Raw genomic sequence first — 12,757 nt, 5'->3', positions numbered from 1 at the left:
TCTAAGATATTGCCATGCCAGGGTGTCGCTGCTTCTATTATTTGTGTAAAACCAAATGCATTGATTATTGCTTGAAATGCTACAGTAAGTGGCTCCAATGGGGAATTCATATGAATATTAAAGTCACCCATAATTAATATATTATCTGCATGAGTTATCAAATCAGCCATAAGTTCAGGGAATTCATCTAAGAATCCAGAGTATGGACCGTGAGGACGGTAAATAACTAACACATAGAATGGTAGTGAGGAGCTCGATTGCATCACGAGAGCCTCAAATGTCTTGAAGGTGGGATTATTGCTCATGCTAAGTTTAAGATCAAATTCTGAAATTAGGGCGACACCTCCCCCTTTTCTACAAGGACGGGCAACGTGTGAGCCCACAAAGTTTGGGGGTGAGGCCTCATTTAATGATAAAAATTCATTTGGTTTTATCCAGGTTTCGGAGAGTCCAAGCACTTTAAGATTGTGATCTGTAATAAGATCATTTACAAGAAGGGCTTTTGAGGGGAGCGACCTAATATTTATGAAGCCGAATTTAAACTGGGAAATTTTTCCTGAACTATTGTGAGTACTCATGTTGGTCGTACTAATACTAACAAGATTTTGATGGCTGGGGCTTGGTTTCTATTTTGAGTAATTAAAACCTCGTCACAATGTTAGTAAAGTAGTAATTCGATTGTTGACAGCTACAGCGCACGTATCAATATTAATATTCCGCCTAGGTACAGTATTATGTCACTAATTTGACCGGTTAAGGAGGGACGGCTACTTTCCTTAATTAACACCACCTCAGCAGAAATCTTATTACTAGGGGATTCAGCATTAGGTATTGAAACAGTCTGTGAATTGCAGTGAACTAGACTAAGTATTAACATGTGTGTTGTAGCAGTTGTAGTCTCAGACTGCCTCATTCTCGTATTGTAGGAGCCGTCATGTATCAATATACTGTATCTGAGTAACTAGTGTTGTTTGCACTATGCTGGTGTCTTGGCCTCTTGCGTGTCAGACTAGCTTCAATGTAGGGTGCTCTGGCCCCAGGAATACACATTACGGTGGCTGGCGTTTTAAGCTTAATGTCACGGGTGATGGAGTCCTATAAAACTAATGTTTGGGAGCCAGTAGACTGAGATGAAGTGTTCCTAACAAGGGAGCTAAAACAATTATACATCTGAACAGGCTCACCGCGGCTAGCAGGCTGCTTAGGGCTAATGCTAGCCGGACTACCGGGAGGGCTACAGCCCACAGTATCAGATGTGTCCGTCTGATCTCCGATTATCAAACTACTCTGCTCTAGCTGATGGACACGTCCCTCCAGGAGTGAAAGCCTCTCCATGAGAATAGTGCAGCTGTCGCAAGTGACTGATGTGGTGGAGGTGCACGAACCCATGCTTACTTTAGTACAGCCGAGCGAATACTTACACTAGCAGAGCTGCACGAAAACGAGGACGAACGGAGCTAGGAGCTGTTCGGAGAATTGGCGAATCACTAGTGAACAAAGAATGGAAACAGTCCTCAAAAATAAAGGAAAGAAAAACACTGGACATAGGTCCGACGAGTAGTAGAATAAAAAGTAGAAAAAATAGAAATAGAAAAATATCGTTCGTCTCTCCAGCTATCGCTAAAACAGCAGCAATGCTCTGAACCGATTGCTTCCTGGAAGTCAACAAAGAGGAAACCGGATCCTGGAGCATAAACACCTATGAGTTGCTGAAAAAGGCCCAACAGAGACTGTACTTCCTCAGAATATTCAGGGAAAACAACATCACAGAAACTTTTGGTGTGTTTTTACAGACCCTCTATTGAGAGCATACTAACATACTGTATATGCATCTGGTTCAACAGCAGCCAGAACCTCAGTGGAAGGGGCTCCAGGGAGACGTCAACACCGCCCAAAGGATTGTTTGCTGCTCTCTTCCCACACTGGAAGGCATACACAGCTAGTGCTGTCTGAAAGGAGCACAAAACATCATATTGCCTTCAGGCAAGCGGTACAGATCAACCAGAGCAAGGACAAACCGATTCAAGCAAAGCTTATACCGGACTGTAATAACCTGTCTTAATGCTGCTATAATCAATAGACACTGAATTCATTTTAACATGAAGTGTGTGCATGTAGCGGTGTGTATTGGACTCGTTGAATGTATGAGTTTTAAAGTGTAGGGGTGATGTTTGTGTGCATTTGGGCCCTGGCTACTTTCAGTTTGTCCTTTATCTTATTCATTTATCTTTTATTTATTGTTTTTACCTTGTCTATTGCACTGATTGGTAAACACTTTTCAATTTCATTGTACCTGTGACAATGATAATAAAGACATTCTATTATAAGAGAAAGAGCAAGTGCCATGTGCCAGCGATTACACACGTGCACACAGATTATTATTATCATGTGACTTTCCAGTTACAGGGAACCAAGCGGGGTCATGTGTCTAGTGGAACTATGAAAAAAAGTGTTTTTATTACACTTTTAGTGGATGGATGAGTTAATGGATTTATTCACACAGCATTAATGATTTAGTTGAAATGTGTGTTTTTGTAGAGTGAGGATAAATACAAGTGTACCCACGACAACAACTGCACACGGCTTGTGAATAAGCCAGGAAGTTATGGTGAGTTTATGGTCGCATTTTATGGGCCGCTTTATGATTCATCCATACAGTGTACATGCAAAGTAGTGTATAAAACGAAATTGCAGAAATGTTTCTTTTTCTGCTCAGGAATTCTTACAGGGAGATGTGTTGATTTTAAAGCCACTATCAAGACATGTGAAATTAAAGGGTGGTGTCCTGCTGAGATTGATACCATAAAAACGTAAGATACCATGATGTTGCTCATCTGTATGTATTCTGCCATCACTTGTGAATCAAACCTCAAGATACAGAACTTCTCCTTTTGATTGGAAATGGATCTTGTTTTGGTTGGGAGGGCATTCCACCTGTTTGTGACAGAGTACCATGGCCTTGGATTTGGAGTTACTGTTCCCCAGGGCTCATGCCTTTGGCCACCATTCTGCTCACATTTCTCAATCCCCATTCACCTTTCACACAGATGAATTTATGGTGGGGACCCACAATGTCTCTTATGGCTGTGGCCAACCACCAACCAGTCCCCATCAAACACATCCTCCAGGTTTAGCTCCAGGGGGACACTGGTGATTGGGGTCAGGTGAAAAAAAAAATAAAAATCTAATTTTGTTGATTATCAAAGGGCATTTTGTGCCATGCTTTATCTAAACTCTCATTTAGCAGTTATAAAGCCTATCAGGAGTATATAATAAATATTTTATTTCTTATAATATTTTGAATTTGAGGGATTTTTCTCTGTTTCAAGTTGTGCCGGTTAACTGTAGTGGTGTGGATTACTTAACCCGCTATTGCACACCAGCGGTAAGGGACGCCGTCAAGCTGATGGAGTCCTATCAGCCCTTTTTGGCCTGTGGGACTCCAGAAACAGCTGAGAGGTACTGACTGGCCAAGCGGAGTGCAGGTTCAGCATTCACTGAAGCAAAAACTCAGGTGTGGGATGAGTTCGGTGAGGCCATGGAAGACGGCGTCCAGATGGCTTTGAGGAAGTTCTGGTCCACCATCTGGCGTCTCAAGAGGGGGAAGCAGTTCACTATCAACATTTTGTATGGTGGAGATGATTGACTTCAACTCAGGACAGCGTGAGTCTGTGGGCAGGATACTTCGAAGACCTCCTCAAATTCACGGACATGTCTTCCTTTTAGGAAGCAAGAGTCTGGAAACTCCGAGGTGGACTAACCTATCTCTGGGGATGAAGTCACCAAGGTGGTCATTATTAGGGCCTGAGCAGCGTCAGCTGCGGGAAGTCTCCTGTTACTCTTCCTGAACTTTCCCATTTTTTACAGTCTAAACATGCACGAAAAGTCATCAAATTTTGCAAAGTTCTTGGGCCTGGCTAAAATTTGGATATTTTAGTGTTTCAGCGCCACCTAAGGTCGAAAAAGTGCAGCCAGTCCCGGCCCGTTTGACCTAGAGCTACGAAAATGTTTAGGCATATGTAGGACCTCGAGACCTACAAAAAAAGTCAGCGCGAGCCATCTGCTCAGATGTACAAAATAAGAGTTATGAATTTTTGAATGTGCATTTTCGGCCCATTTTTGCACGTTTGCAGGTCCCAAACTGCTCCTTGTTTCTCCTAAACGCTTTACCCAATCGCTTTCAAATTTGCCGTGGTGCATTACCAGACATAGGGGCAGAACTGGGCAAAATTTGGTGCAGATCCGCCGACATATATGATAGGGGCGGGGCTCAAAGTATGTGTTCAATTTTTCCTTCACCAAGAGTGACAAAAACCTTAACTCTGATGTAGAAAGTTAAAAAAATCTAAAACTTCAGACACATGGATACTTTAGCCTTTAACACCTTAGTGAAAACATTTTTGAAATAGCTACTCGCGCCGCCCAGTGGTTGATAAAAATGTCATTTTTTAAACTTTCATGTATTGTGCTCAGTCTGTTTGAGTTAAAAACAACTGAAAATTGGTCAGAACACCATTAAGACATGGAACACGAATGTTCTCAAATTTTATGACTTTTCGAGAAAAGGCGTGGCTTGTACGCAACCTCAAAGTCCGATGTTTCGCCAAAATGAAAAAAGTGGCTGGACCCCAAATGCCCTTATGAGTGGAAAAAAGCCTCCCAGTCCCGGCCAGTTTGACCTACAGCTAAGAAAATTTGTAGGCATATGTAGGACCTTAAGACCTACAAAAAAGTTGCAGCGAGCCATATGTTCAGATATACAAGAAAAGAGTTATGAATTTTCGTGCACTTTTGCGCTGCTTTTGCTCGTTTGCGCTGTTTTTGCTCGTTTGCAGCTCCCAAACTGGTCCCTCTTTCTCCTAAACGCTTGAGCCAGTCAACTTCAAATTAGCTGTGGTATATTATCAGACTTAGAGGCACAATTGATCAAAATTTCATGAAGATCTGAATATGATGGGGGCAGGGCTTCAAAATATGTATTTGTTTACTTCGCCACATGTGTCACAAACCTTAATAATTCAGCTGTATAAGCTTAAAAAAATCAGTAACTTTACAGATACATGAAGACTCATACCCTTAACCCATCTGTTTAATAAATTTTTGCATTACTTTTAGGACAGTCGGATGTCTCACCAAAACGAACAGAGTTGCGTTATTTAGACCCGGATGGTCTTATCTTTTCAAAATTTCATATATTTCACGGGTGTCCAATGCGAAACACACCTACCATTGTATTTTTTGACGTAGTGTGAGGGCCACTTGGTGGCAGCCAAAAATATAGCATTTTTTAAACGTTTTTATGTGCTTTGCTGAGCCCGTTGAAGTAACATCGCTGAAAGCCTGATAAGCCTTTAGACAGGCTTGCTGACCACCAAATTATACAATGTTTCGATAATGGGCATGGCCTCTACGTCCGTTTTCATTCAGAAATGCTGCTGTAATTTGACCCAGATGATCTCATCTTGTCACTATTTTACACAATGAATGAGAGTCCATTCCAACAGACATCAACATACATTCCATTATAGTGCTAGCATCACCTTGTGGCAGGAAATAATATAACACCATTTTTGCAATTCAATTTACTTAGTTGAGCCCGTCAAACAAATGCTTTTGACATTTTCTAAAACAATGGGTTCTAATGTTCACCTGCATTTGCACAAACATGTTCTTACACCAAAGTGTTCATACCCAAACGTGCGCAGGTCGCGAGGGCCCATTTTAGCTGCTTGCAGCTCTCGTATTGTATTGTGTTTCAATTGCAGTCTAACAGTCGAATCACAGACATGGTGTTAACTTTTAGTTTAAGTACAAAAACAAAAAAGGTATAGTATAGGTGCAGACAGAACTAGAAACACACTTACATTGAGCAAGTTAGTTGAAGTAGGAAGCAAGGTGAAAAATTGACTTTTAACGTATGTGCAGCACTCCCTTACTTCGATTGATCCTGCCTTGCTAAAGCGGTTGATACCTTTTTCATTACGTGACATTAAGAATGCGGGTCAAGAACAATTTGTTGTGCCTACAGCTGTATTGCACTGTGGATATAATCTGATAAAAACACTAGATACAAAAATGAAAACCATTTTACTCACATCTTGACATTTGTCAGGAAGCAAACGTGTTTTTCTCCCAGCAACTCATGTTAGTGTTTTTTCTTCACTGGGGCACTTAACGGAGTCTTTTTATTCAGTCTCAATCTATTTTTACTCATGATTTTATCCATTCTTTCTGACAGCACACCAATGATGGAAGTGGAAAACTTCACAGTTTTCATCAAAAATAGTATTCGATTTCCAACCTTCAACTACACAAAGTAAGTTACTGCAATGAAGTGCCAAATGACTTTTTCTTATTTTTACTGTATGACACATTTTGTAGGTTCTGATCACTGGCTGAGAAGCAAAACAAATAAACAAACTGAAAACCTTTTTAACATTTCAAAAAATTGTCAACATTTCAAAAAATTGTCATCATAATTTTGTTTTGTGTATCTTACTTCAATTTCTTCTTTGAGGAGTTCATTAATATATCTTCTAATCTGCATTCATTCTAGAGTCATCTGGGTAATTTTTGTCCTGACCTTTTTTTTTTTTTGTGATTTGAACTGTATTGGAGTTTATCATATTCCAACAAAATATTACAAATAGTACAGATATATATATATATATATATATATATATATATATATATATATATATATATATATATATATATATATATATATATATATATATATATATATATATATATATAAGCATGGTACAAAGCAATAAGCAATAAGAAAAACATGGGTTGGCAGAAGTCCTTCTGCAAACATATCACCCAAAAGAACAACAAACCAAAAAAGCAAAAAACCAATAACAACAAAAAAAATAATTAAAATAAAGTAAAACACTCTAACAATTAACCAAATGTCAACAACAATAGTCACCAATAAATTTGAGTCACCCAGTAAAGAACACAAAGTGAATGTCTGATCTCAACCTTACATTGTTCCAGTCAAACTGGCGAGATAGATCCCAACTGATTTTGTGACCTGCCATCAAAGCAGTCTGTATCCATTCCACCGTAAAGCAGGGACGTGTGTCTAAAGGTGATGGATCTCCAAATGTATCAGCCTTTTCGAAAAGGGTACATAATGTTTTATGATCCGCCTGACAAACTGGTGGATTTCACACCAAAAGTCCTGAATCATCGGACAGCTCCAGATTATGTGGACAAGTGTCCCCTCCTCTAGCCCACACTTCCAACATAATAGTGACGGTGAGATTTTGACTCGATACAATTTACAGGGTGTCCAATAAATTCTATTAAGTAACTTAAATTGTACAAGGCGTGTTCTCAGCGCTCTTGATATTATTTTAACATTTTGCAAAATCTTTTCTCACTCAGGAACAGTAAAGTTTTTATTGAGGTCTTTTTCCGACACCGATTTTAGAGCCAGTGAGTCCTTCTCCGAGCCCTTAAGAAGCTTACTGTAAAACAGCTAGGCCTTACCAACCCTCCCTGAGACCTGCCACGACTGAGAAAGCCAGTCCAAGTTAATGGGGGGGATAAGTCAAACAGTGAAATACATTGCCCAGCAAGTGTCGAAGTTGGAGAAATCTCCGGAATTGGCTTTGTGGCAATCGAAACTGTGACTGTAAGTGGGTAAAGGATTTAAGGGCTTCCGCCTCATATAGGTCCCCCAACTTCAGGATGCCCCTTTCCACCCAGGTTTCCCAAAGAAATTGAGACTTGTTGATACACAAGCTTGGATTGTTCCAAATAGGGGCCGATATGTGAAGGTTGGGATCAAAACCTAGTATTGATGCAACCCTCTTCCAAACATATTGCAAAAAAGACACCACGGGATGAGTCTTTAATACAGCAGGAAGTTGCACGACAGTCAAGTGCCACGAGGGAAGCGGGCTGCAGATGACGCTCTCAAGGGCATGCCAAGGGAGTGCTCTTACAGGAGGGAGGGCCCAGTGAAGCAGATGTCTCAGGCCAAAGGCATGGTGGTAAAGGAGCAGATTAGGAACACCTAGTCCCCCCTGGTCTGTACGCTTCTGCAGACGCAGCTACTTGATCCTGGGACGTTTACCATTCCATATAAATTTATTACAAATCATGTCGAATTGGCGAAAATAACGAAGCAGAATTCTTACAGGGAATGTATGCAGAAGATAATTGAACCTTAAGGTGCAAATCATATTAATAACATTAACCTTACCCCAGAGAGAAAAGAACAGGGGAGTCCACCATTCAACATCTGCGTTGAAAGAATCCAATAGTGGTTCAATATTGACCCGGACTAAATCCGAGAAACAGTGAGGAAACAGAATCCCAAGATATTTTATGCCTGACTGTGGCCATGTAAAGTCGCTGAGTCTAAACAATTTCACAGGGTAACGAGGCATCAACGGAAGGGCCTCCGATTTGGTCCAATTCACTTTATAACAGGGCATGCGAGAAAAACTGGTTACTTACTCGTAAAAGTGCAGGTATGGACTAACCAGCACTAGGGCATCATCAGCATATAGCATTATCTTATGAACACTTCCAGCATTTTTGAGCCCAGGTAAATTGGGGTCTTGGTGAATAGAGACTGCTAAGAGGTTCTAACGCTAAGGCAAAAAGTAGAGGACTTAAGGGGCAGCCCTGGTGCGTGCCACTAGAGAGGTTGAATGCTTGTGATTTAAGCCGGTTTGTCATTACAGAGGCCTTGGGGTTATTATATAGAAGTTTAATCCAGGAAGTAATTTTTTTACCAAACCCACAAGCCTCCAAAGTAGCCAAAAGGTAACACCCCTCTACCCTGTCAAATGCTTTTTCTGCGTCTAAGGAAAGGGCTTCAGCAGGGCTAAGATCTTCAAGAGTGGGATCATTTTGGATAGTCCACATGACGTCCACCAAACGCCTTATGTTGTCACTGGCACTGCAGGATCGGATGAAACCTGTCTGACCTGGATGTATTAGACTGGTCATCACATTGTCCAGTCTAGTTGCCAAAGGTTTAGAAAAGATCTTACAGTCACAGTTAATTAAACTTATTGACCTGTAGCTCTTACAATAAATAGGATCCTTATTGCCTTTTAAAATCAGAGTAATTAGGGCTTCATTCAGTGTAGGAGGAAGACTCCCACAATTCAGTGCCTCATCTCACACCTCGAGGAGCAAAGGAGAGATCTCCTCTACAAACGTTGCAAAGAACTCAAACTCATTCTGTCGGGACCCGGCGCCCTGCTGACTGGAAGACCTCTGATAACTTTGGATATCTCCTCTCTAGGGAAGGGGGCATCGAGTGAATCAATGTGTTCCCTCGAGAGAGATGGCAAGGAGAGGGAGGACAGAAAACAGTGTAACTCATAGGGTTCAGCCCTTGATTTTGATGAGTAGAGTGTCCAGTAAAACTCTCTGAACCTGAACACCAGGGTTTCATCATCCAGTTTGATCACTGCAATAACATTGTGGGAGTCTTTAATTTTATCATACCTAGTGAAGGAAATTCATATTTTTCAAATTCTATGTATCAATAAAATAGTGTGTACATGGAACTGTGTTATTCTAATAAAGATTGAGACGACGTAATGTCAGTATAAAGCAGATATAGTCTTGGCCCAGGAAAAATAAAGACAAGTCGGGACCTCCAAAAGGAACAGATGGCATCCCCCGACACAACATTCCACCAGTAGCAAAAGGCTAGGTGTGGCCTTCAAGAGAAGATATCAGTCAGGGTTTATGGTGCTCAGACTTCCTCCCGCTTCAAAGAATGGCCGGCAGAACAAAGACTTTTGAAGACACCTTGCCCACGCAAACAGACCCCCACACATGCACACACACACACGCACGCACGTGCACGCACACACACACACCTGCATTCCACAGTGGGACTACATGCCCCAAAAGGGTATAAGAACTGAATGTGGAAGGTGAACCGTTGCCATTTTCTGCTCCCACCCGTGGCAGGACTGGCCCGAGGCCTCATGTACTTTCCCACTCTGTCTGGATTAAATCAATTGTTTCACTACGTTGTGGTATGGGCGATCTTTCAACAAAAACGAACACGCTAGGAACTAGTGTAAGGCAAGAAGCTTTTTCTAGATTCCTTCACTAGCAAACATTTTGCCCGCGTTGTCCCCCTCGTCAAGCTGTTTGTGCCAAAGACGTAACAGGGAAAACTCTATCTTCTGAATCAGAATAGAGTTTAACTCGAACTTCAATTTCACCAAGGACGATAGGTTGGTGGCGCTCATATTCTGCTTAAATGATGTCTCTGCTCATGCAATTTTCCTCTCCAATTTATTATTATTTTTTTTTAAATGAAGCATAATGGATAATGTGTCCCCTGATATACATAATGGATAATGTGACCCAGGTTCAGGTTTACGTTTAAATATAGTGGTGCATGATCACTCACATCTATTGGTCCCATATCACATGTCTGAATTTTGTTTTTATCTTTCAAAAAGGTTATGAAGTAATCTATTCTTGTGTAAATCGAGTAAGGAGTTGAATGCTATGAATAATCCCGCCTTCTTTGATGACAATCCCTCCATATCGCCATGTCTATCAACAATCCTCTAGTTCACAGCAGTGTGCTCTGATTTAAAGTCCAGAAAATCTTTACTAAATTCTTGCAGTTCTTCCAAAACGGTACCAATAGATGTTGTACCAAGGAGGTTCGTAGTTTTATTAGCAGTAGTGTAGGAACCATCTTCTGAGGCACTCAGTGTATTTTCTTTGCTTTGTCTTTCCTCATTAGTGGCTTTAACTTCCATCTCCCTTACCCATGATCTCGGCCCGTTTATCCCCCGTTTAGTTTCCTATAAAACTGAAATTTGTGGACGTTTGTGGGGGCTCTCTGCTGACCCAGCCATTCTGAGCGATGACATCACCGGACTCCAGTCAACAGTTTATTGAAACGGGAATCCACAGCATCAAACGAGGCAACCTCGACAGCCCCATTTCTGCATATTGCCGACAGCCTCCTGCGCACTGTTGAATGTTTTCATTACACTACCCTAGTGACTTAGCATATTGTGAAGTGGTGTTTGAAAGCAGATGTTCTCCTTTTGAAGAGAGGGCGAACGAAACAAAGGAATATTCATTTTCTTAATAAGATTTATGTTGCCATACTGTTCTGGTGGCGTGGTCGTGACCAAAATAATCTGTTTTTCTAGAATTTCATCTCCTTTCCCCAGGCTTTCTTCAGCACCATCTCCTTCACAGCATACAGTTGGAAGTTGACAATAAGTGACCGGGGTGGTGAATTCACCCAGCCGAAATGTCCCCTGTCAACAATTTTACATGCAAATTTTAAACTTGCTGTTTTCTAACAACGAGCAAGCCGATAGAATGAACTTTGCAACAGGGGTTTGATCCATACAGTAGCCAATTCATTTATAATCGGTACTCAAGCAGCCCTTTTTGCAGTACTGTTAATATTTTGTATGTTTCATTTCACTGCATTTCATTCATTAATAATTGAAAATATGAAAACTACAAATAGAAGTGTTGGCCAAGTCAGAATGAAACGGAGAAGTAAGACTTATTTGGACTGTCTTCTCAGGAATCAGTTTCCAGTATCAACAACAGCAGCATTAAATGACATAAACAAATAAAGACAAACAAATATTACAGCTGGCCAGACAGACATTGACAATGTTCACAGCTGTAATTCTGTTAGCTCAGTATGTCAATTTTTATTTATTTGGTTATACTACATATTTTTATTTGCTTGATTACAATATATAATGTTAAACATTTATTTGGGTTGTCCTGGTTGTGCTTTATATTTTGTGTATCTATTTTTATTTTTCATATTGAAAAAATATAATTTTGTCTCAATTACCACCTGCAGACTTTGTTTTGCTGTTTACTAAAAGGCAGTCGCATTGAAATGTTTGAAATATTTCTTCGTTACCTTGATATTTTATTTAATTCACAGTTTAAAAGCACACCTTTTAAACAAACCTTTAGGTACATTAACACAGGTATTTCTTTGAGTCAAAGATAAAATTCAGCTTCAGACTGACAATGTAGTGGCTTCTGAAACCATTTGGTCCAAGACAAAGTCCAAGTACTCCTGCATGTTTGAGTCACTAGCACCTTTCTCATTGGATACCAAGCTGTCAATCAAAGTGCTTTTACAAGCTCTGATTGGCTGGTTTTGTGGCACAAACGTAACGCATGAGCAGAACTGTGCGAGTGCAGAGGACGACTCGAGGGAGCGAGAGCTCATTGTTGAGCAAACGCAATGTTGAGCGAGGGAGGGAGGAGTATCGCGAACGAGAGCGAGATGTTGAGCGCGAGAATGCTATTGCGAGCGAGCAAAAAGGAATTTTGAGCAAGAAACTTATTTTCAAGAACTTTTTTTCTGCGCTCAAAATCTGTTTTCGCTCGCTCAGTTTTATTTTCAACGCTCAATTTTTTTTCCCGCGCGCGCATAATTTTGACACAAATATAACGCCTTAGGGACAGTGGGGATCGGGAGCTCAAAATGTCGTGTTCAGTTCTGCTATCACTACTGGTCCATTACTGTCAATCAGCAGTCCGGTCCATTCCAATTTTGGTTTGTCTTTATAGTTATCGGTTTCAGTATTTATTCATGTACTGTATTTTGTGAATGTAAATGTGTTTTGGCTTTTGTTCATTTGTTTTGTGAAATATAAACAAGTTTCAGCTTTTGTTTAAAGAAACATAAATGTGTTTTTCATTTTTTTTATTTGGCTGCTCAAAGTAGATTTGTTTCATTAAGTGTTTTTTATTT

General features: G+C 40.5%; 1 protein-coding gene across 1 annotated transcript in view; it reads left to right on the top strand.

The window, feature by feature from the left end:
* The window catches only part of p2rx3b (purinergic receptor P2X, ligand-gated ion channel, 3b), a 55,919-nt gene that overhangs the window by 28,118 nt on the left and 15,044 nt on the right, over positions 1-12,757 (top strand). The window contains exons 4-6 of the mRNA XM_088418619.1: positions 2,539-2,608; positions 2,717-2,810; positions 6,239-6,316. Of these exons, the coding sequence (XP_088274745.1) occupies positions 2,539-2,608; positions 2,717-2,810; positions 6,239-6,316 (242 nt within the window). The remainder of the gene's footprint in view (positions 1-2,538; positions 2,609-2,716; positions 2,811-6,238; positions 6,317-12,757) is intronic.

Source organism: Hippichthys cyanospilos, chromosome 7 (genome assembly GCF_059441005.1).
Source record: "Hippichthys cyanospilos isolate Australia breed blue-spotted pipefish chromosome 7, RoL_Hcya_1.0, whole genome shotgun sequence".
Taxonomy (NCBI): Eukaryota; Metazoa; Chordata; class Actinopteri; order Syngnathiformes; family Syngnathidae; genus Hippichthys; species Hippichthys cyanospilos.
This window is presented reverse-complemented; position numbering and strand designations above follow the sequence as displayed.